This window comes from Balaenoptera physalus, assembly GCF_965194825.1.
Source record: "Balaenoptera physalus genome assembly, chromosome: 20".
Taxonomy (NCBI): Eukaryota; Metazoa; Chordata; class Mammalia; order Artiodactyla; family Balaenopteridae; genus Balaenoptera; species Balaenoptera physalus.
This window is the reverse complement of record NC_138901.1, coordinates 851,575-877,046: the sequence shown is the minus strand read 5'-3', so window position 1 is coordinate 877,046 and position 25,472 is coordinate 851,575. Positions and strand designations below refer to the sequence as shown.

General features: G+C 43.7%; 1 protein-coding gene across 3 annotated transcripts in view; it reads left to right on the top strand.

The window, feature by feature from the left end:
- Positions 1-25,472, top strand: part of PRKCA (protein kinase C alpha) — a 368,584-nt gene that overhangs the window by 7,205 nt on the left and 335,907 nt on the right. For all 3 annotated transcript variants that reach the window (XM_082441894.1, XM_082441892.1, XM_082441893.1), the window contains exon 2: positions 774-805. In XM_082441894.1, the coding sequence (XP_082298020.1) occupies positions 774-805 (32 nt within the window). The remainder of the gene's footprint in view (positions 1-773; positions 806-25,472) is intronic.

Below are 25,472 nucleotides of genomic sequence, written 5' to 3'. Positions count from 1 at the left end.
CTATGTAAAGCAAAAGATTATGACTCATAACCTTCTGAGAATTTTAATGTAGTTCATCCTAGTTGGAATGGTGTTTGTAATTTAACGTCCACGTCAGGGTTTTCTGCTTAGAAAGTAAATTCTCTAAAGTAATTTACAAGAACAAAATAGCTCCAGAATGTGCTTTGGACGCTATTGGTTCTCAGTAAAATTAGATCATAATCTCACATGCAAAAAATAGGGATATGATACTTTGTAAAATGTGGCTCCTTTAAGCCAAAGTTTAATGTTAAGAGTGGTGCTGCTTGGTAATCTCTAGACAAATAATGCTTAAATTCACAACAAATGATGAAGCTGCTTTTTAGTTGTCTTCAGGGAGAAACAATTTTCAGTTGGTCTCTAGGGACCAAATTCAGCCTTTTTTTTTTTTTTTTTTTTTTTTTTTAAAACCATAAGGTCAGGCCCTTCTTGTTACCTGAATGTTGTAGCCAACAACTTTATAGTCATGTTCTTGTCTTGAAATTTAAGTATTGGTAACAAAGTGTAAAAAAAAAAAAAAAAAAAAAAAAAAAAACCTTGAATACGTTGAAACAGTTTAGTGAGCCTTTGGAGGCCAGATTTTTTCAAAGTTGCATTGACCCTGTGCTCTGAGCTATTTAGGCATGTTTTCCTGTCACATCATTGGGTTTCATGTACAAACCTTTAACTCTAGAAAGCTTTGTTACATAACTGGCTTAAGATACGGTATCCAACACAAAATATGTTAAGAAATCTTCTTCTTGTTTGTTTTTCAGGGGGTTTGGGAAACAAGGCTTCCAGTGCCAAGGTAAGCTGCCATGTTGGATTTTATTTTCGAGTACAGCATGAAATAAGCATTCCAGACAGGAACGGTGTTTCCAGTCATCTTTTCTTTGATTCTCCCCCCCCCTCAAAAACGTTGTTTAGATGTTCTCAAAATATGAGGGCTGTAAATTTGGGCCTTAAAAAAATTGTTTGGTATTGCCTAGTAATCTGCATATAGAGCTGCCTTTTCCTTCAAGGGAGAAACCTTCCTGTAACTTATTTTTTTTGCCAAGAACATTCTTGTCAGAAATTGCTGTCTTTGTGTGGGTGTTCAGAAAAAAATGAAATCGCTCTGTGTGTGGCTTTTCTTTCTTCCTGTTTTTGTTCATCTTTTACCTAGGCATTGGGTTGGACTCCTAATTTTGGGCCGTACAGCACACCAGTAAGTTGTTTCTGGTTTTTGATGGCTGTCATCTGGAACAAAGTTGGCACGTTTTAAGGCGGCTGCAGCATGAGGCACGTTATTTCATCTGATACTCTCCATTGCATCCACAAAGAAATCCCTTTCCTCCTCTGATCTGTAGTTGCATTTTACACACTCCAGATATCTAACTTTTCATATTCTTCTGTTGAAACGTTTTTTTAGAATGCCTTATTGCTTGTGAAGGCATCCCAGGTTCATTAGCCCACCTTTTGGCTCTCCTCACTGTCTATATTATGTTTACTTAGTTCTGGTTACAATTTGCTATCTGGGCTTCGGTTTATTAGGGCAAGTGGAAAGTACGTTCTAGCCTGGAAAATATTATCCTAACACTGTTTAATATTAAGTGCGTTAGAGACACACGGGGTGTACTTCCTGTAACTTTAAAATTGTGCTCGTTAAGTTGGTTACCATTTAAAACCTGCATGCTTGTGAACTTGTTATATGCCTTTTCTAAACACTTTTAGATGCAGGTATTTTATGTATAATCTATCAGTATTCTACTTTCCTTCACATTGTGCTTAACACCCCGATTGAATAAATTTATTTGGAGAGTCACATTGAGAAATCAAGTTGAGAGTCCTTTGAAAAAGAATGAAAGGCGTGTTTCCAGTCTCTTTAAGAGATGAAAGGAAGATGTGACTCTTTCCACTTCTCAGAGTTGTGGACCTGAACTTCATAGGCAACGTTTGAAGTCTTTGAACATGATTTTAGGAAATTTAAAGATGTAACCTTGTGATTCTGGGCTAATGTGATACCTATCTCCTGTCATTTTTGGTAATGTGTTTGGGTGGAGACCTAGGGAAACTCATAAGAAAAATATTTACTAAATGTTCTAGATAACGCACAAGAGAAAGGGAGGTAGTTATGTAGAAAATGAGTTTTTTTAAATACACAGAACCTAGGATAAGGTTTGTCCCTTTGAGACCTGCAGGTTTTGTTGGTGAAATCGGAGAGTGGCCATACTGGGCTACAGCAGCACCTGAATGGTTTTCTCAGCATCTATTGAACTTTCAGTGGATGAACAGGTTAATCTCACGTCGATCACTCCCTTTTACCTTAATTATAAAAGTGCTACTCATAAATTGCCCCAACACTATATATAAAAGTGAAATCTTGTTTCCTTTCCCACCCTCAGGAATAACTTCTATTTAAGACATCCATTCATTCACTTATTTACACATACTTTTTAAAAAAGAGATCAAAATTTTCAGTCATTCTGCACCTTTTTTTTTTTTTTTTAGCAGTAGGTGGTAGGTATCCTTCCATATTAAAACATCAGTTCTTCCTTATTTGCATGTGTGGAAATAGCAAATTGATTCACCTGTCTGAGACATTTTAAATGTTTCTAAGTTCTCTACTATTGTAGTACAAATATAGCTGTCAATATCCTTGGACTCTAGGTATTTCTGCAATAGATACATAGAAGTGTGTGGATACCTTTTAAACTGCAATGAGCACAGCTTAAGTTGCTCTCCAAAAAGGTTCCAATTTGTTTTTTCAGTATCAATATGAGAGTACCCCCTTTCTCTTCACTCTTACCTGTATTGGATAATATAAATCTTCATTTTTGCTCTGGTAGGTGAAAAAGGGCCGCTTTCGAATTCCATCTCCTGTGTAAGGTTGAGCACTTCTTCCAACATGTTTTTAGCCCCTTGTATCTGTCCTGTGAATTTTCTTAGATTTGAAATTCAGGGTTTACAAACCAAACTATAGCAGTGAACGTGTGCTCTATGCAGTATTCTTTGCTTTGAAGAATTAAACCTGATCCCTTGAATGAGTTCCCTTATTGCATTTACAGATGTTTAATTCACAGAAAGCATGTCAAGTATAAGCCTGTTTGTGGGGAGCTGCTTGTTACAGTTGTGTAGTTATGTGTCATCTGTAGTTTTTGACTTCTGAGCAGGCCTATGCTAAACCCATTATCTTATTGTTGGTTGTAACTTAGATAATGTTAGCTCAGGGCAATGCTCTTAATCACACAATGGTTACCCAGCGTTTCCTATTTTGGTACTTGTCTCAGTCTTAAATATATTCTTATAATGGTCAGATGTTGAGTTTTCTCTTGATGTTCTCTAACTCAACTTTTCCTGTTGGTTTGGTTTGATAGGCTCATTCTTAGAAGAATGACTCGTCCTCGTGTGCCCTTGGCAGCCCACCCTCTAGGGATGACAGCTGGAGGCTGAGGCTGCTTTTAGTACCCGTACTTGTCACCTGATGGAGGGGGTAGTGTTCCAGCTCTTAGTATGTAGCGTGTTGCTTTGGTCAGAAGATAAAATACCTGCAGCTGAGTTTACTTCAGCTTAAGAGGGGCAGATGCTCCAAACGAGTCACATATACATGGACTCGTTTAGCTTTTAAACCTAAAATATTCACCATCGTTTTACTTAGTGTTAAGTCAGAATTGGAAGACTAAAGAATAAGCGAGTTTTAGTCCTTAAAACCGGGTTTGTAATCTGTACCATCTAGAAAGCATATTTTATAAGGGTGTTTCTAAAAGAAATATGTAAGGTGATTTCCCACTTCTTCCCTTCCCCCAAGATATAGCATAAATATGGAAGCAGGAAGCTTTTCTGAAGAGATCTGTTGGGTCATTCCCACTTTTACCTGATGGACTCTATTCCGTCCTTACAGCACACGTGGTACAGGGGTACCACCCTGAAAATGTGTTACCAGGGCAAGTAACACAGGGTGAACCTGCGGTGAGAATTTGCTGCCTGACATGGTTGGAACCAAGGACCTTAAACGTTGGGGAGGAGGAGGAGGACAGGGTAGATCTTGAAGCCGTGGAACCTTCTTCAGGTTCTTAGAGATGAAGACAAGCGTGTCCCTTTGTAGATCCGAAATGACAGGACTCGAATTTGCTTTACTTTTGTTTGGCTTATTGTTCTGTGGGTTGGCTTGATCTGTTCCGTGCTCATTTCATCTCCGTGAGGCTGCTGGAGAGCTTGGCCCTTGCCTACTTCTTAAGAAAGAATACAAATAAGCTTGTCTGGCCCTGGTCATTGAGGAAGTTGAGATTCAAGCCCGGAAGGTCTGTCCAGTTGGGGGTCTCTGTCCTGCTCAGGCTGCTTCCACCAGCAGCTGTCCGAGAGTGCCGGGCTTCTCAGATGCTCTCCATCGGGGGCCGTGGAACCCAAAAACAGCCTTATCTCCTACTTTCTCTACTGGGAAAGGGAAGGAGCCAACTTTTTTTTTTTTTCCCCCTCAGTTAGCAAGACCCATGCCCTTCTCTACTTAACAGCGATAGAAAAACAGCCTCTCAAAAAGTGACCTGCTTACTTGATGGGCCAAATAGTCTGTTACATCTGGCTAACCTGCTTCTTCTGTTTTCCCTGCTTTTTCTATTCCTTCCTTCGTGGTGAGATGTCACAAGTGAAAATGTACTGTCACCCAGGCTCTCTGAATACACGCTGGAGACAGCATCAGTAGGAATTCCCACGGATGACCGGGACCTACTGTTGTGGCTCTTGGTCCTGGCTGGTCCGCCTGGCACGTTTAGGCCGTCCGCAGGGAATTCACGTTCATGTGCTTGCACAGCGCTGCTGAGCCAGGTTTGACTTGAGCCATTTCCCTGCTGAGTACACGTCAAATACTGTGCGGAACCTGTGAGGCTGACTGAAGCTCTGTATTTTTCCATCGTTGAGGGTGAAAAAATCGGCTTTCTCTACCCCTTTCCTGATGACATTCCATCTTGAAGGCCCGTTTCAGGGTCGATATTTCGGCTTACCAAAGTAGGACAGTGCTTTTGATATTCCTTCTCTGAGAACGAAAGTTGATGTTTGAAGAAAAAAGAATGGTTTCCCCCCTTTGGCTGTAGGAGCTGAGGAATTCCAGAAAACTGGGCCCATCCTAAGGGAGGGTGACCTTTAACAGAAAGGGGATTGAGTTGGCAGCTTTTTAGAAAAGGATGCCTAGTTTCTCATCACAAGCCTCAGGGTTCTGAGAGCCAAGCAGTGTGGACAGCGAGTGCCAGGAGAGGGTTGGGGGCGGGGACCCGGGAGGGGCTGCGTGGTGAGGCTGGCCGCCTTTGACAAAGTACCCGTCCTTTCCGTGTACTGGATTGGCCACCCCTAGACTCCGGGGTGGCCCATCGATTTCCGAAGTTGATGCCAGGATTTTCCATCTTCAGAACAGGTCAGCGTGTCAGGACCCTGCTTCTCACTTGGTTCCCCTCCCCCCAGATTAGAAGCCGTGTGGACTATAGATGAGCGTCTGGTTATCTGTAAGTTCTAAAGAGGCAGGTCCAAGTAAGAGTGAGTGTAATTCGAAACTGGAGGTTTTGCACTGAGGTCAGACTAGAGGGTTATTTCAACTTCAAAGGTGAAATTGTCCGTAATCCCTAAAATGCAGGAAAGTGTGATTGAGATGGGCAGTTGGAACTTTCTTTTCCTCTCAGAAGTAGAGACGCATGAAGAAAACTTAGTATAGGGGATTCCCATTTGGTGCAAACTGTTACGAAATGATTTCTGATTAATGGCTTTCTGAATTGCTGCTCTTTCACTCGGTACATTAAGTGAAAGTGCTTTTATTCACACACATACCCCCCACCTCCCGAAGTTGATGCTGAGGTGTGTGGAGTGGTTATTCCTCCTACTTAGGCAGTAGAAATCTCAAATATTTATTTTTGCAGATGAATCTGACATGCAGATTTCCTTTAACTTTACCATGTGTCTTAGTGTCCTGAGTGTTTCACTCTCCTGGATGATATTCAGATTTAAGTTTTCAGTCACATTGACCCTTAACATGCTAATTTTTTTCCTTCAGAGTGATTTTCAAAGTGCCATTAACTGCCTGCAGAGCTTCCCTGTACGGATGGAGTCCGGCTCCTGGCCAGGACGTTGAGTCTCTTCAATCCCGCTGCCTTGCTTTTTCTGACTCATCTTAAGGCTGCTCTCCTTCCTCCCATCCTCCTGTCACTTGAAGTAAGCTGTACTTTTCCAGAAAGTGTGTTCTCTCTCTGTTCCTTCTCCAGCCTTTTTTTGCCCAGATAGTACACTTTGAGTCTTAGCCTGAAGTTTAGCCTGGACCTTTTCCGTCCTCCCTGCCATTCTGGACGCTCTCCCTCTCGTAGGACCCACCCCCCGCAGTATTTCCTGTCTGTTTCCTCTCCCAGCCTCGGGAGCAAGGACTGAGGCTTATTTCTCTGTCTTCCATGTTTAATGCAGTGCCTGGTGCTTGGTTGATACTACGTAAATATTTGCTGGGTGTGAGATTGTATAAATATTAGAGGTATGGTATGAATGTTCCTAGCTGGAAGGATCACAGTGACTTCTGCCTGCCTACTGTTTTCTTTTTTTTTTTTTTTAATATATATTTATTTTTGGCTGTGTTGGGTCTTCGTTGCTGCACGCGGGCTTTCTCTAGTTGCAGCGAGCAGGGGCTACTCTTCGTTGCGGTGTGCGGGCTTCTCATTGCGGTGGCTTCTCGTGGAGCACAGGCTCTAGGCGCGTGGGCTTCAGTAGTTGTGGTTCGTCGGTTCTAGAGCGCAGGCTCGGTAGTTGTGGCGCACGGACTTAGCTGCTCCGTGGCACGTTGGGATCTTCCCAGGCCAGGACACGAACCCGTGTCCCCTGCATTGGCAGGTGGATTCTTAACCACTGCGCCACCAGGGAAGCCCCTGCCTATTTTAAAGTCTAGTTTATAATCCAAAGTTATGTCAGCGAGGGGGTAGATCTTGAGATGGCATAAGAGAAAGTGATTTCTGAAGCTAAGCATACTTAGTCCAAAATATAGAACAGAAAATTCTAATTTGTATCTGTAATAAGTTCTATGTCATGTTAAGCTTAATGAATTAGTATGATAGGAATAAACCACTTGGTGTGCCTGCCTTCTAACTTTAGAGAGGTATCTGGACATCAGAATGAATCTTTCTGCCACAGATAAAACAAGAGCATGGTACGGGCCACAGCAGGAGGGGGCGATGCCTTGGGTGTACAGGGGTGAAAAGTTAAAACCAGTGCCAGGATGTGTTTGGTACAGTCATTTAAATGATCCTTTGCTTGGAGATTGCTAATGGCTGAAACCAGATGGTAATGCTCCAGAGGGAGTAGTAGCTCGACTTCATTCTGGTGTTTTTAAACTTCTTGGTCCTGAAAGGTTTCTGCATCTTCACGTGAGGAGTGGAGGGGGACAGCATTGGGGGCGCAGGGGTGGAACGGTTGTCACCCAGTTGCAATCCCTTGACAGGCTTCAGTCAATTGAAAGAAACTCGTGTTAAATCTGCCTCATGCCAGACATTCAGGAGCTTTCTCATTTTGTATACTTCTTTGCAAAAACGCCCCATTAAGCACAGGATATGGTCATTTTTAAAGAAATGAGTGCTGAAGAATCTGCCAGGCTGGTGGGGTGGAGCTTGTGGGGTGGAGCTCGGGTTCAGATTCTCATCGTTGTGGAGAAAGCACTTTTCAGAGCCAAATGGAAACTTTTTTGGTACTTGCAGAGCCTGAATTTATATTAAGGGAGGAAAGAACGATGCCATTGAGGGAACCACTGAAGCATGTCTTGGTGACATAGAACGAAGGCCTCCCTGTCCTCATCTGTCTGCCAGAATTCCCACAGCAAACCCTTTGTCAGGTCTCTCCCATCGAACTGAAAACTCGTGTTAGACTTTAACCTGAGGCATACGAACATTTCAGGATTGGCATGGTTTTAGCAGTCAAATCTAGTTGAAGTTTCTTACAGCTACATTAAAAGAAACCCTCTGTTAAATAATACAAAGGGGAAAATGGCTTCTGGAAATAGATTTCTATCAAGAACGGAATGGGGGGGGGAATGATTTGATTGTCAGCACAAGATAAGAATTATTTTAAGAGTGAGTTCACAAAGTAAGATTAGCATGAGAGCAGTTAATCTTTGATGCCTTCATTTGCTGTTTTCCCCCGAATATCTATACACCTCTAGTTTGGGCATTTTGGGAAATACAAGATCATTTATTAACTGGGGTGACTTCAATAGGTAAGAAATAAGAGTGGAAGCCCAGGACCTGACGGTGTGTACTATAAACAAACTTAGATCCAACTTGGACAGACTTGTATGAGAAATGGGATAAGAGCATGATCCAATCAACAGCTGAATTCTGAGCAAAATTCTATTTTAGAGATGATCTAACTAACTCCTAAGTGCCGGTGATCCTGTTGGTGAAACCATGATGCTTGGAGTGATGAGGCTAATACCTCATGCACTGCAGTCTACGGTGGAGAGGCTTTCCTGTATTTGAGACACGATAACAAGCGCCCATGTCGTGCTTACTCTTAAATCCTGTTCTGAGCTACTTCTCATTCCTCATTTGATCCTCATGACACTCCTGAAAAGGTCCGCAGTGTTATCCCCATTTTACAGCTAGGGAAACTGAGGCATGGAAGTTTGGCAACTCGCCCAATGTCACATAGTTGGGAAATGGTGGAGCCTGGGGCTCGCGCCAGGCAGTGAGGGTCCAGACTCCGTGCTGTTGCCCCAGGTGCCCCGCTACACAGTTCGTCTTGCTTTGTTAGACTTTAGTCCCCTCACCGGATGGTAGAGGTATGCAGGGATGAAGTGGTTCAACTCGGGAACGCTTCTGTGCTTGCTGCCGGTAGTGGGAGATTGTGCTGGACGCTGCAGGGCAGAAAGCCTGGCAGTGCAGATGGAGAGAGCTCACCGTAGTAAGTCTGAACCAAGTAGGAGTCGACTGACATGAGGACGACGAAGATGGTTTTTGGGCTCCTTAGGGAGGTGGCTTTCGATTTGGGCTTTGTAGGATGCGTGGGATTTCCTTCAGTTGGGGAGCTGGGGGGAAATGCTCTACTGTGAGGAAATAATGGAGCAAAAGAGCCTGAAAACGACTTGGGGGTCCGGGGAGGCTGTGGTGCTGGCGGTATTGCCAGCCCCGACCCCCAGACAGGGCAGATGGAGAAATGTACGCGAGGGTCTACCCCCCTGCCTGTCCCCACACGTGCGTGGGCTCTTCTGCGCTAATCCCTGACTTCCTCTTGTAGTTTTTAACTGTCATGCTGACTTTTCAGAAAGATGTTGCAGTTACAGGAGATAACAGTATTGTACCCATGTCAGATATGATGTATTAATATTTTGGAAAATGTGTTTTAGTAAGGGTGCTGCTCTGACACTATTCCGAGGGCCTTTGTTCTGAAGCTGGTACTGTTGGTGGCAGCTGGAAGTGCAGGGTGTTTTCCAGCCTGGAGATTAGGACTGGAGGTGATAACGAATGCTGAGTTCCAATAGGCTTATACACATCAGTAAGGGAAATAATAAGAAAGAAATAAAACATTCACATATTTAAAACTGGCAGCACATTGTTCTTTAAAAACTGCACACTGGTTTATTCTGCCAGAATTTCTGGTTCATTATCAGTAGTTATTTCTTCTCCACAGGGCTAAACTCTGGGAAAGTGTTATAACCCTAATCAGAATCCTTGGAAGGTAAAGGGGTGCTGCAGAGCACCTCAGGTGGGAACATAAGATGGGCTTTCATCTGGATTTCAGCTTTGCGAAATCGGAACTCACGGAAGACTCCTGCTGCGCTGGCATGTGCTTGGCATATGCCACCCCCCGCCCCGGGAGCTGGCGTTCCCATCCCCGCTCTGCAGGGGTGGACGCTGGGGCATAGGCTAAGAGCTCGCCCACTGTCCTGCAGCTTTGAGACCAGGGTGATGGGGTGTCTGTTTCATCGCGGTAGTTCCTTGTTGGTATCTGAAGCTATGGTGATAAGTAGCCAGTCCCTTTTACTCACCTTTTCACTTGTTTTTCCTTCTGTCAGGTTTTCTAATAAAGGATGATTTGTGGTGCTGTTTGTAATTGGAATAAAACTCATTGGTTCAAGAAAGCTACGCTCATGCTTGTAAAGGTTTGCGTTAGTTTCCATTCGGATTTGTTTTGAAGTTCGGTGGCAGTAAATGAGCTTAAATTATTTTCCTCCTTTTGAATTACTGCATACAACTATACATAACTATCTTAAAATGTGAAAATGGGAGATGGCTCACTTATAAAACTTTAGAAATTGCAACTTGATTCTTAACTGTTTTACAGTGTAGGGAGTAGTTTAAATCATACTTTTTTCTTCTAAAAGGTGCTTGATGCAGTTGTAATCATGAAAAGTTGTAAGTTGACATTAACAGGTGGATGACAAAATGATCCTGTTGTGAATCATATGCCTAATTTTGAAATCTTGAGTGAATCTGATGTTTTCACATGGTGAGTTTGATCACTAAAGTGATTTTTATCACTTTAGTTTTACATTAGTTTCTTCCATCTGAGTGACTCATTAACATGGAAAACTTGATCATTCTTGTTTTAATTTCAGTTTCTAACAGTTGAGAAGCACGCAGGACTGATTATTCTTTAGGTTCAAAATCAAGTTTGGGTTAAGGGTTGAGATGCATTGTCTTACTTTCTCCTTCTTGCTTAATCAGTACCATCAAGCACCACAGCACCTGCTGGTTGAGTTGAGTCTGATCATGTGATGCAAATTAACTTGCAAAATCACAATTTATTAAAGATTAGTTGTTGGGTGGGAGCTGGAACAGTTTATGCTTGAGATGTGCCGTGGTGGTCTAAAACGAACGAACTGCTGTAGAATAATTAACAAACGGTAAAGGCATTGGAGATAAGATAACTCATTAGGCGAGGCTCTGGGCTTATTCTTCAGTTAATATGACGGTGAGAGGTGTAATACTAATGCTTTTCATGATTAAAGCATAAACTTGGGGAGAATACAGCATTCATGCTGTTAACGTTGATAGGCTCGTTCGTGAACAAGGTGCTTGGCTAACTTGCCTGTTGGTGGAGAATTAATGAAGTTTTATCCCAAAGTTCTGAAAGTGTATTGTCAACTTCTGGCTCTTGTTTGCATTTCCTGTGTGTCTCTTTTATGTCAAGTTTTAGTTGATCTGTATATTTTGTCTGAGCAGCCTGAAACTATGTGGAGACTTAGGATTAAAAAAAAAAAAATTGAACTAGTAGAATATATTCACGTCAGATGGGCGAGATTTTAGTCACTAAGAAGCTGGATAGCTCTCTTAACCATTAGATTTAATATATCTGTAGGTAATTAAAAACATGCTTCTATTTATAAATGTAGGTTAATCATCTGAATTCATGTCCATTTAAGTACTGACCTTGACCTTCTTGGTGAAGTCTGTAGTCACAGGATCAAGAAGAGTCATGGTCTTGGAATTTAAAGCAGGAAGGGACTGTGGAGGCTGTATAACTGAGGTCCTGAGTTTACAGCCTTGGAACTGGCCACGAGGGTTCCGTGATGTGCTGTAAACCCAACCGCAAAACTGTGATGATCTTCATGCCCCAACTCCTGTAAAGTGATACTGTGCCCACTGCCTCTTCCTGCTTCCTGGTAGCTCATAAACCTTTGTACTTACATGTACTCTGTAGTCTTAAATCTTAAGTTCTATTGCCAGTGAGTCTAGGTGCTCATCCCATAATCTCTGTATTAAAGCCTGAGGAAATGTGCAAACAGAACAGGCACTGAATTCCTTTTATTGCCTTTGAAAAATGGCAGTGCCTTTTAGAGACAAATGTGCATCTTGCTCTAAAGCCTAGGGGGTTTACTGAGTAAGGATTGTATGTTCATCTTTCATAATGTGGGTTACCAGTCTGGTAATAACATAAAGATCTTGTTTAAAATGTTAAAAATGTGTAAGACTTTGAATTTGGATGGGAATTCACAGGCAAGGAAAATGGCTGTGCTTGAAGTTACATATTCTTTGACTTTTGTCTTTCTAATTTTAGCTCATGATTCTTTGGGAGCAAGCTACATCCCTGAGCTACTTAGTCTACTATTAATCTTACACTGAGATATTACAACAGAGCTGATTTTGCATTTTATATGTTAACTAAAATACGTATGTACAAACCCACTAGTATTAATGTACATATTTTTGGAGGCCCCCAAGCAAGATTTGAAGGGTTGACTAAATATAACCATAAAGTTTATGTGGCTTTGCCTTCTGTAGTACAGTGACCTGTTCTTAGAATTGAAATTATTTCTGAACAGTGGTACAGCCAAATATAGACGTCAAACCTTAGTTTCAATGTTGACTTGAGGTTCTGATCTTAGAAATACATAAATATAGAAAATATACAAAATGACGGAACTGAAGTTAAACCTGGACACTTATGCATACCTTTTTCAGCATTTTCTATTTAAATCTAAACACAACATAAGTCTTGTAAGTGTTCCTTGGAGAATTTTCTTTCCTGTCCTAGATTTCTAAGTTGCTTTAAAAAATGAGCCAAAAGTGATGGTTCCTATTTTTTTCCTTGGTGAGTTTCCCTCCCATACGCTTGGACATCTTTATTGCTCCAAGAGTCTTTGAACCAGATTCAAAGTTAGGAAACTCAAGGTAAATTATTACTGCTGACTTGATATATATGAATAATTTTGAAGATTTTATAGGACTTGTGTTAAGAGTAGGAAGTTTTTTTTTTAAAAACTTTTAAATTGAATTGTAATACAACTGTATATTGTGTTATAATTACAATATATATACAGAAACATGCATTGATCATAAGTGTATAGGTTGATAAATTTTACACCAGGGTCTCCTGTGTAACCAGCAAGGAGTGGGAAGTTTCTAGGCCCCCTTTTTTTTTTTTTTTTTTGCTCCTTTGCACCTGCTGCTATATGGAAGTCATTACTTGCTTTGAATAATAGCCTTCCTTTTCAAAGTCAGCTCACTTTCCTGGGAAAATCTTTGATTCTTGGGTGAGGCAGTGAGTGGGGACTTTCATTTCTATGAACTGAAACTTACACCAACCTCATTTCATCCTCAAGTGATTGAACCATCCTTGGCTCTAACTGGAGTTTTTCTCATCCAGCTCCTTAAATCTTTGGAAGAAAGTTTTCCTTCACCCTTTTATTTTTGAACTAATTCTGGTTCACTGGAAAGTTGAAAAATGATACAAGGAATTTCTGTCTCTCTCACCCAGCTTCCCCCAATGTTAACATCTCTCATAACTGTAGTATAATTAGGAAGAACAGGAAATTAACATTTGTACAGTATTAACTATAGATCTCATTTGAATTTGCACCAGTTTTTCCACTAATGTACTCCTTCTGTTGCGGGGTCCTGTATGTGGGATCCCAGAGTGCATCTAATTTTTTAGTCTTGGAGGTAAATCATTTTTTATTGTATCGGTATGGTATATCTAATCATGAATTGGTGCAAGCAGATGTCTTCCTTGATTAAAAAAAAAAAAATCAGACCACTCCTGTTTTTTATTACTGTTAGTTGCACTGGAGTAATGCCAGTCTGGGTGGGGTCTGCCTGTGGTCACCGTGGTTGCTGGGTGGTTGTCAATGAGTTTTTATTGCTTGTCACTGCCAGGAATCTTATTTACAAGCAGAATAATAGGAATGGAAGCCACTGAAGGTTAAGGATCTCATGCACCTGCCAGGTTTTTTCTGGAGAGATGAACTAGAAGTTCAGAGCTTGATCTGGAAAGCCAGCTTGTGCTCTAGACTATTGTTGTCCAATAGAATTTTGTGTGATGCCGGGAATGCTCCATAATCTGCACTGTCTTGTAGCCACTGGTGCCGTCTGGCTATTAAGCCCTTGAAATGTAGAACCGAATTTTTTGTTGCGTTTATTTTTAAAGTTAAATAGCTACATGCAGCGGGTGGCTATATGGTATTGGAGAGTTCACCTTTAGAGCATCCTTAGGGAGGAAAATTGGATCATACCTTTTAAACCTTTCATTGTAAAATAAAATGCAAATGTATAGAACCACACAGAAAATGTATGGTGTAATGAATTACCATAAAGCCAGCATTGCTTGTAACTGCTACCCAGGTCAAGTAGTAGAGCCTGGCTGGTCCTCATTTGCTTCGTTTCTTCCCCCAAAGTAACTACTTCCGTGACTTTTAGATCCATCACTTCTGTGTGTTTCGTTTAGTTTTATCATGTGGTTATCCCCAGATACTGTAGTTTAATCTTGCACGTTTAAAAATAATTGGAAATGTCCTTAAGTCTCTTTACAACTCCCCATTTCGTTATAACTTACCTGGAGGCGTCCCTGGGTTTTTGGACCTGTAGAGTTTCCCACAGTCAGAATCTTGGTAACTGGATGCTCATAGTACATCAATTTCCCCTGTATTTTCTGCAAATTGGCAGCTGGGTCCAGAGGTTTGATTGGATTTGAGTTTAATTTGGGTTATATAGTTTAAGATGCCTTTATAAGGTCACATGCATGTTAGTTACATGTATATTAATGTGGAAAGACCATGAATAGGGTTTTTCTATCAAAGTTTCCAAAACTGAGAAGTGAACATAAACCAATTGAACTAGTTAAGTTTTACAGAGTATGGTATGCAACCTGGGAACATCTACTGCATGCTACTTGTGGGAAACTTGGTTGTCAGAGGTTTTTCTGAGTGTGCAGTGTTCATTACACCTCTATGCAAATTTTACTTTTACCCAGTACTTCTGTGGGCAAGAAGTGTGTGTGGATGTGTCTCTGTGGGTGGTGGAAATAATTACTAATTGAACTGTTATATAGCCATTTGCTTGTCTAAACCTCACCCACATGACTGTCTGTATGGTCTTCTTGTTCCTGGTCTTGACGTCCAACCTAAGATCAAAATTGGGTTTTATAGTTATTTTTCTACACTGGAACATGTGGGCGCAAAGAGGAGAAGCGTGTGAGGCGAATTCGGTGTCGTCCTCTTTGGGGAAGAAGATTGTCACCTCCTGGATCTGCTGTGGACAGAACCATGTACTAGCTATTGATATGGAGGAGGGTTTTCATAAGAGTGAACAGACTCTGAGTCTTATTAGGGAGTTTAAAATATAACTGGGTAAGGATGACTTAGACACATAGAGCACTAAAGAGTACTTAAAAAAAGTCAACATGTATAAGTTAAAGTGTAAAAGTTAAGAGACCTTCCAGTGATAAACGAGCACTAGACTGGAAGATAGGTAATCTTGGTTTAAATCCAGTTTAGGCCTCTTCCCTCGTTGCAGTGGGGGAGTTGGGTTCTATTCGGGGTAGCAAGTATGTAACGTTCTTTGGCCAGCTGCTGTGGCAGGTAACATTGGTCTCTTTCATGGTCCTCTCAACTTCAGCATCCTCAAGTCGGGGCTCCAAGTAGCTGTTACCTAGCAGTTGATGGGCATTGACATGGGAGACCAAACCTCATTCCTGGGCTGCCTGCTTTCCAAGCATCCTGTCAGCTGTTGATCTTCTGAGGCTAGAGATAGGAAGCACTACCTCACCTTACTACTGGGTGTTTGTATATCCCCCTTCTCTTAATTATTCCATTGAAGCACAATATCTAAGAAAAATAATCTATGGTACTGAATTTTTTTTCTAAAAATATTATCATTGAAATGCTGAAAATTTCATGTAAAACAAACCCCTGATTGCTGGGAATTGGCCTTCAGCCAGGAATTGAGTCGGTTTTGGATGAAAAAAAATCCCCTGATCCTCCCTTGATGTTTTTCTTTATTGGCAGCAAGTAAAATGCTAAAATTTTCTGACTTCTGTTGGGTCAAAGCCAATGTTTTTTTTACTGTCTAACTTATGTGAACTCCTTACGGTTGAAATCTGGTATTTGTGGCCTTTTACAGAGCTCTGTGACCCAAATAATCACTCTGGAGCCCCTTTCTAATCTGGAGAGGAAATAACAAACGCTGGGAGTAGAACTTTGTGTGTTACCTTGTAGGAACCATAAGGCTGAAGTAATGGTACCCTGACCCCAGCGATGTGTGATGATAGTGGGATTCAGACATGCATAGGAGAGGAAATCATGGTGGACGCAAATCAGGATGCAGTGTTCCTAAAACTGTTTGAGAACAGTTAAGGGAGAGGAGAAAAGCCCTGAAGGGTGGGTAATTGTGATTTTATTTTGGAAAAGCTTGCTTACAATCCTTTGAGCTAGATAGAGCCCTAGGATTACTGTTGAGTTTATAGGACCGCATGCTTTTGCATGCACAAATCCTATTTGTGCAAATTTGACCTTTTAAAGTTTCCATTACTGTCCCCATTCTGTCCCCCCATCCCCTTAGAAAAGCTGACCTTTGAAGTTTTAGGTTTTATGGCTGATAAGGCTGAGACCTACATCTGTGGCTGGCTACCATCCCCCTGCTCATCTAATCATGTAGTCAGAGCGTATTCTCTACCAGGCACTGAGCTATTGCTGGGAATCATAGCACCTAACATTTATTGAACATGGCCTTTGTGTGGCCCAGTGCTAAGCACTTTATACGCAACTTTTACTATTTAACCTTCATAACCGCTGAGGGCAGGTGGTTTTTATCAGGTTAAGTATTGCCTGAATCTTCCAACTAAGTAACTGGGGTTAGGTTTATATTTGAATATAGATCTTGATCAGTGATTCACTTTTTTCTTCTCTCACATGGATTTTTCTGATATTTCATCCAGAAAGTTTTTGAAAGTTAAATTCTTCATGGATTTTGTATATTTAAAAAAAACAAATCCCCTATTTTTACAACTTGGATCCAGATGTTGTTTTCCCTCCCCACTACCCTCCCACCCCAATCCTTCATAATAAAACGTAGAAAAATCTGTAAGAACATGCTTTTTTTTTTTTTTTAATTTTCATCTCTTTACGAATGATGAATTGTATTTACTCTTTGGAAAGGGCTTATAGGGAATTAAAGTCTCCATATACCTTTTTTTTTTTTGTTTAAAGGAATGTAGTTTATTTCTGGCTGTGTTGGGTCTTTGTTTCTGTGCGAGAGCTTTCTCTAGTTGCGGTGAGTGGGGGCCACTCTTCATCGCGGTGCGCGGACGTCTCACTGTCGTGGCCTCTCTTGTTGCGGAGCACAGGCTCCAGACACGCAGGCTCAGTAATTGTGGCTCACGGGCCTAGTCGCTCCGCGGCACGTGGGATCTTCCCAGACCAGGGCTCGAACCCATGTCCCCTGCATTGGCAGGCAGATTCTCAACCACTGCGCCACCAGGGAAGCCCAAGAACATGCTCTCTAATTTCCTGCCTTATATTCCTGGTGGTATGTGATGATGCTATAAAACAAATGCAGTCAAACGTAGCAGACATTCAACTGAGGAAGTTTTAAAGATACATGGAATAGATTTATATTTAAAATAGTAATCCAGTCATTTTACTTTCTAGGAGCGTCCTTTTCTCTGTCCTAACCTGAGGTTGGGAGACCAGTTTGTCATTGTCTGTTTGCTGTTCTGCCTGTCTGTCCATCCTTCTGAGCTGCTGGATCAATTCTGTTGAACTTCCCCAGAGTCGGGCGGTGTCTGCCCAGCACCAACTCGGCTTCTCTTAGAGTTGGCGGTGTGTCCTTGTATCTGTTCACCAGACTCGAATTTTGGGTTTCTATTTCGGTGGGCCTCTAATTTCAGTATTTGTAGATTCTTGATAAAGTTTGAAGGGGAGATTCGCTGAAAGTGATATCAGATGGTACCTTTGTTTTACTGTTGATAATCAGTTTGTTGGAGAATACTCCTGTAGTAGTGTGTCATCTCCTTTACTTCCAAATACTTGAGATCAGCTCTGTAAACTTGTGTGTCCTCCACCCATGTGTCTTAATCTCTGTTAGTTCCTCTCTGCTCTGTCCTCTCTGCTCTGCCTTCTCTCGCTTCGTGTTCTTAAAATTTGAAGTCATCAGATAGTTATTTGAATATTAGTATGACAAGTTTTGGGGAGAATTCTCTTAAAATGAGGTACAAAAATTTAGGTGACCGTTTACTCCACGGATACATCTGCCAGGAACTGTCTCTAACGCTGGAGATATAAACAAGCCAGACTGAGACTCTGCTCGAAGCCCTCTAGTATTGGGCCCAGTAGTCATGCAGACGCTTATGGAAAGGCCATGGGACTCTGGCAGTGGATGACAAAGGGTGGGGACTGAGTCTGGGGGTCAGGAAAATCTCCCGTGAGGAAACATTTGCACTCTAATGGGTGTGAAGAGCTATCTAGGTGAAGAAAAAAGGGAAAGCCTTGTGGGTGAAGTAGCCGGCGTGTACAGAGGCCCTAAAGGGGGGGAGCCCTGTGTGCTCTAGGAACCAGAAGCAGCCCTTGGTTACTGGAGTGTTTGAACACGGAGTGAGAGAAGGCTGGAGAGGGAGGTGGGGCCACCTTGCCGGTCTCGGACCAAGCTAAAGACGTCGGTCCTTGAGCCGAAGAGCCATGGTGGGAATCCATCACAGGGCTCTCAGGAAGGAGGTGGCCTGGTCAGAATTGCCTTGGGAAAGGATCACACCTGCTCTTCCCTGGAGAACTAATTCGAAGTGGGCAAGACTGGATGGGGCAGCCCGTGGGGAGGCCCCTCCTCACCCCGGTGAGCGATCGGGTTCCTGCAGCTGGAGAGAGGTGGTGGAGAGATGTTTGCAAGCCCAGGGTCTGTTGAGGAGGTGGTGATGAATTGGGTGTAGGAGGGAGGGGCAGGTGTGGACAAGGGCAGTGGTGACACTTGCTGTTGTGTGACAAGCCAGGAGACCAGGCTTCAGGGAATAGCACGTGGCTTTGAACCTGTGGAATATGAAGTCCCTTCAAGGTTTTCAAAGGGGAGACAGGGAAGGGTGGCAGCTGGATCCCGGCACTGGGACTGAGGGTCAGCCAGAGCTGGGAGCGGCTGCGCGTCACCTACTCACAGGTGGGATTGGACGAACGGCAGGAGGAGGGCGAGCGGCCAGCAGAGGGGAGCTCTGCCCATCATGGGCTGTGCAGGTGAGAGCAGCCCTGCGGGGGGAGGGGGGAAGGGGGCAGGAACTTAGGGGGTTAGGGTGAGGCTTACAGGCGGGGGCTGGGTTGATGGGCTGCTGGGGCTGGAGCTTTTATTGTCCTGGGGCAGAGAATAGAGGAGAGGGAGACTACAGCTGTCTGAGCAGTGACCCCTGGACAGTTCCTGAGGGTCGTTCAGTGAAACGCTTCCCGTTGGTCTTTCCGTGCATTGTCTCTCAGGTTATGGCTCCCTAGAAATGTTTGTTTCAACCAATCAGGGTTAAAAAAAAAAAAAAAAAAAAAAATGATGTAGTGACCCTGCTTTCAGTCTTTAGAAAGACAAGGGTGAAATTGGGTTTTTTTAACTCTTAAATTTGTATTCATGCAACACCCAGTCTTCACTGAGCTGGGTCTCATCCGACCCCTTCTCTCCGCCTCACGGGTGTTCCTGCAGAAGGGAGCGTCTGGGACGGTGAGCGTTTTCAGAGATGCTGACCAGCTCGTGCGTGACTTGGGGAGGCGTGCACCCCAGCTGCCACCCCTCTGCCTTTAATTACTCAGGATGTTCGTATTTATCAGTAAAAGGTTTTGTGTTTTCTTTAGTCATACAGCTATAATATCTACTCATCCTATCAAAGAGATAAAACGGATCAGTAGGCAAGCGAGCATTTGGTGTTTGAGAGAGATTTTTATTAAGCTAGAATATTCTATTAGAGACTGAACTCCATTTCCATGTATTTGGCTAAATGGGTATTAGCGTGATGGCAGGAAAAAGGGTATTTGGAGGGTCACGTGCCCTGGCATTGACTAGATTACGGAATTTCATAAATACTTTAAGACGGACTTTAAAATGGCAACAGGAAAAATGATTTTGGGCTCATCTGTGCGTGTGGGTGGGAGTCGAATTGGGGATTAAGGGCTTCCGGCCTGGTTGGGGGGGGGGGCGGTGCTCCTGGTCAGAATGAAGGACGCACACCCTGCTTGTGCTTCGCTCTCTGTGCTCTTGGACCGTTGATTGCGCTTCTCTTCTTAAGACATCTGTGTTAGTAACTGCTTCCTATTTTGTATCCCTGGAGCAGCAGTCCATAAATTACCGAGGGGGCATGCCTGCGGTGCTGCGGACGCAGATGGCCCTGAAGATAAGTTGTGACGGAGTGCTTTGGGTTGATAGGCAGAGATGTCAGAGCAGTGTGCAGTCGGAGCGCGCTGCTTCGTGGACTTGGGTCACCAGGGAAGAGAGTCTGGGTGTGCGACTCTCAGCTGTATTGTGACAACCGAGTCTCCGTGGCTTTGGCTGACTGTGTCCTGTGCTTCCTGCCCTCCTAGCCTTTCCCTTGGCCTTGATTCACTCTTCTGCGCTTTCAGTTTCACTTGGACCCCTTTGCGTCTCCCCTCTGTCACCCCTGGAGACTCCCACGTACGTTTATTTTGCTCTCCCACATGGGTGGTGCCACATCCCGTACTCCATCATCGTATCTGTCGGGATAGGCAAGGTTTTCTGCCACAGCAACACATTCCTCCCCATACCTGTGGCTTGATGGAGGTTTGCATCTCCTCACTGCACCTCGATGGAGGGGCTCCTCTCCACAGTCTTGTAGGATCTTGCCATCGAGAACCCAAGGCCACCTCCTTTGCGAGGAAGAGACAGCATCACACAAGGACTGACCTTTCAGTGCGTCAGCTCGGAAGGGACTCTTGCCCATTGCTCGTTGGCCAGAGCAAGTCATGTGACCTTCCAGTGGGGATGGGGAGATGGCCACACACAGGGAAGAATGGGAATGTTCGGGTGTTTCTGCCACATCTGTATTGTCAGATTTCCTTCACAGAAATGAAAACTGTTTGAATAGAACCTCTCAGGTGGGAGATGTGTTGCTTATAGCCTGTCCTTCATGGAAGCTGTCTTAAAGCCAATAGGAGGTACACACAGTCAGGTTTGTTAAAGGACTTATTTTTATAGATGTTTCCTTTTATTTGAGCAGTATTTTCCTTTTGAATCCAATGTAGCAAACCAGTTAACTTTTATTCAGAGTATTACTAGAACAAGGGAACTTTTGCTCCGTTTACGGCAGGATGTATAAATCTGATCCATCTTGGAGTAGACCATCAGGATTCTGGTGATACCCAGGGCATCTGAATAGTTTCATAGCCTCTGCTGTAGGGTTTGGCGGGGGATGTGGGGAAATTAGGGGAAGGGCGACATTAGCATCAAACAGTGACACCCAGGCTGGATCTCTTCCATTTTCTATGAGGTCTAAAATAGGTTCCTGGCATTTTTTTTTTTTTTTTTAAACTTTGGGTTTGTTTGTTTGTTTGTTTATTTATTTATTTATGGCTGTGTTGGGTCTTCGTTTCTGTGCCAGGGCTTTCTCTAGTTGCGGCAAGTGGGGGCCACTCTTCATCGCGGTGCGTGGGCCTCTCATTATCGCGACCTCTCTTGTTGCGGAGCACAGGCTCCAAACGCGCAGGCTCAGTAACTGTGGCTCACGGGCCTAGTCACTCCGCGGCATGTGGGATCTTCCCAGACCAGGGCTCGAACCCGTGTCCCCTGCATTGGCAGGCAGATTCTCAACCACTGCGCCACCAGGGAAGCCCTCCTGGCATTTTTTAAAAGATCTTTCTGATTTAAGAGTCTGGTCCTTTTAAGGAGACTTCCATCTTAGTTTAGGTAAAATACAAACTACGTTTTCCTCCTCCAGACGTACTCGACCAGTACCTCTGTCCCATGTGCCCTGCGTGGAAATAGCTCTCCAAGAGAAACCAGTGTGGAAGAAGGAGGTCTGCATTAAAAATAACTAAATGTGTACTAGGTTTGCCTAATAGCGAATCTAACAAACTATGAGAAATGAGAGATTTTAAAATGGAGATGGATTCCCCTAAATGCTGAAAGTTTTGTATTCCTCAAAGCACCCAGTCTTTACTCGTAGGATGGATTGTCAAGCTGTTTTCTGATGAATGTTCAAGGATGAGATGGTCTAGGCTGAATAGTGGGACTGGATAGAGCATCTATGCTAACATGATTTGGGGCACAAAGAGGTGACTAGTTGTCTTTTATATAATGATACTCTCTTGTCAGGTTCACCTTGTCTGAACTAGTTTTTAAGGTCTGTGAGGAGAGGAGGGGACATTTCTTATTCCCCAGTGCCCTGTGCTTGTTTGTGGGCTGAGAGGAAGGAGTCTGGACTCTGGAAATGGAGGGAGTGAAGGGGATTAAGGCCTGGCCACTGCAGGCATTTCTGTGGTCAGTATCCCCCAGAGGATGCATGGCCCCTTGAGGGCATCTGTTCCACACCCTGAGGGGACAAGTAGAAGTAGGTTGTCTTTCGTCCTCCTGGAGGCTGACTTCAGAAACTCTAGGATGACGCTCTTAACTAAAACCTCGACTTTGTGTTTAGGTTCAGGTTTCTAAAGCTCTTAATATCCCCTTCCCCCTGCAGTGTAGGATGGAGTCAGCGTACAAGCCCGCATCTGTACCGGGGGCCATCGTGCAGTCCGTTCCTGTCGGGCCGTGTGCTGGAGCCTGGCCGCTCAGCTCTGATGTCTTTCTCTGCTGCCCCTGTTCCTCAGGCTCTGACCCATGCTTACTATGTCCTTATCCCGGGAAAGTGCGAGATCCCTTGGATCCCAGTTGGATCCTTCTATGGAGCCGGAGATCTGGGCATTTATTGCCCTTCTTCCTAATTTTGATTCTGATGGGTAGGTCTCCTTTGTTCTTTTTTTTTTTTTTTTTTGTGGCCGCACTGCTTGGCTTGCAGGATCCTAGTTCCCCGACCAGGGAATGAACCTGGGCCGCCCTGTGGTGGAAGCGCCGAGTCCTAACCATTGGCTCGCCAGGGAAGTCCCTCCTTTATTGTCTGTCATCATCTGTTAAATTAGAATGGGTCGTCATTTTCACTTCCTCTGCAGAGTCAAACTCACAAATCCAGGGAGGAAGGGAAGCAGACTGGGGACAGGAGGCTATAAGGGGGACCCCAAGATATTTGAGGGCTCGGAAAGGATGTGAGGGAAGGGGTGGAGAAAGCAATATAAACGATTGCTGTCCCCGAAGACCAAGCACCCTCTCCTGTAACCTCAAACCTCAGTCTTAAGATTTGCCCACTTTACAAACTAGGAAGCCACCTCTTGAAAGAGGTAAGTAGCTTGTCCAAGCTCAAAGAGCAACTGTGCATGGTGAACCAAAGGTGTTTATACCTGGTTGTTTAAACTCTTACTGCTGCAGTGTGTAAATACCATAGATACTTGTTGTTGGTATTTTTCTAACCCGGAAGTCTTTTTTTCCCTTAAAGTCCCAACTGTGACAGGTGATTTGTTCTTGGGGAGGCAGTTCTAACCCTGTGAATTCCTCCAGAATGACTCCCTAAGACACTTGGAAGATGCTCTGGGGTACCGTTTTTAGCCTGGCCTCACGCTGCATCTCCTGTTCAGGGAGTGTTTTGGACTTGGTACCACGCCTGGGCTGCCAGGTCTTGGTTGCAATCACCAGAAACACTGGCTTTCCTTGGTTACTGACCAAACTGGTCACTCTTCAGTTCTGCCTGCCTCTGAACTGGAGACTTCTCGACGTGCTGTGCAAAACCCCGCTTTGGCTGTGAACCACGCTCTGCGCGTCGGCGTAAGCGCCTGACGTCGCGTCACTAGGTGGTTACCCTCCAGAGAGGACGAGCGGAGGCCCTGGGAGCACCGGCCAGGCTGTATTTTCCTTGTATTGGTTTCCCGACTTCTAGGATGAGTCTCATGATGCAGCTCTTCGGTAAACACACTTGTGCTAAGGATCTGCCACTCCCACCCCCCACCCCCCAACACTCATTTTAACCAGACGGGGCTTGGAGTTGTGCAGGGCTGTCCTCTAGACTAAATTTAAAATATACATGAACAGGAATTTTTCAGCTGCGTCTGGGCTTTGGCAGGGTTCTGAGGATGTTGTAGTGGGAAGAAGGGAAAAACATTTAGGAGAATGGACTGTAATCAACAAATAAGGTGTTCTTGTAATTTTTAAAAATTATTTGGCCGCGTTGGGTCTTCGTTGCTGCGCGTGGGCTTTCTCTAGTTGCGGGGAGCGGGGGCTACTCTTCATTGCGGTGCGTGGGCTTCTCATTGCGGTGGCTTCTCTTGTGGAGCACGGGCTCTAGGCGCGCAGGCTTCAGTAGTTGTGGCTCGCGGGCTCTAGAGCGCAGGCTCAGTAGTTGTGGCGCACGGGCTTAGTTGCTCTGCGGCATGTGGGATCTTCCCAGACCAGGGCTAGAACCCGTGTCCCCTGCATTGGCAGGCGGATTCTCAACCACTGCGCCACCAGGGAAGCCCTGTTCTTGTAATTTTAATCGGCTCTTCCTGGCAGAGGTTTCATATAGCTGTTGCTCAGACACAACTATTTATGGGCAGTAGTAGTTGTAGATAGCAGCAGAATGCACCAGGCCATTGTGTCACTGCATTTGGAAATGTGTGTTTCCTGATCTCAAGGTAATAGAAGGAAATGAAAAGGACATACTTGCGGCCACCATCCGAAGCCCACTTGTCTAGCCAAGTTTTAGCCTTCACTTTCTGAAATGTTAATTGCTGCAGTGCTAGATCAGGCTTGAATCTATCTTGCTGGTATTCCTTAGACATTTATTGAAGAGTTTCTGCCCGTGTGTTGGAAAGAAAGTAGTTTCGGGGGCGGGTAGATGATCATTTTGGTTCTGATAACTCTTCTGCTAAAAGGAGTGGAATAGGTACACAACTTCAAACGGTTATAGTATCAGCTGAGAGAGGGGATGGCTGCAGTTTTGTAAGCTAATTTTGCAACACTTGTATTGGCAGTCCTAACCTTCCAGAGTGTTACAAAGTCTCCGTGCTGACTTTCCTACACCACTGCCTCAGTGAGCTAGCACTGTGGTCCTGCTGTTTATTTGCCCTAGTATTTAATTCATCTTTTAAAATTGGGCCTTCTGAAAACAGTGGCTGAAAAGGAAAATGGATTCTTTTGAAAAGCCCAAATCTCTTAAGTTCCCACTTGGACTAAGATCCCTTTCATTAATTCAAGGATTTTTTTCTCTTTGCAAACCACGTTGAAGCGAACTTAAACTCTAGCTTAGGCTTAAATTTTTTTTCTTACGTGCTTTCCTAGAGTTATTGGAAAAACATCCCTGTAAAAGGAAGTTTAGTTTCTATTCTGTTGGTTCAAAAACCTAATATTGTTTTGTCATTATTACTTGAGGGGAGCTCAGAAAGAAATATAACAGCTGCTTGGAGTACATTTAAAGAACTGTACTCCAGAATCTTGTTTTTCCTTGACTCTTTTCTCTTCCCCCAAAGACCTTTAAATAGAAGCTGTTTCCTTTTGCTGCCTTAAAACACCAAACCCTATCTATCTGATTTCTTCTGGTTGCCGAGTAAGGAGTGGCAGCTTGCCTTTGAAGGCTACCAAAAAGGACAAAAATACTTTATGGAAATAGCCTGATGTTAGCTTAGGTCCTCAAACTTAGAAAATTCCCCCAAAGGAACAAAATAACCCCAAGTTAAGAGTCCATCTTGAAACCTGCCCATTGCTCTATGAATGCATGCTTAGATTTTCAAATGCTTTTATAAAATT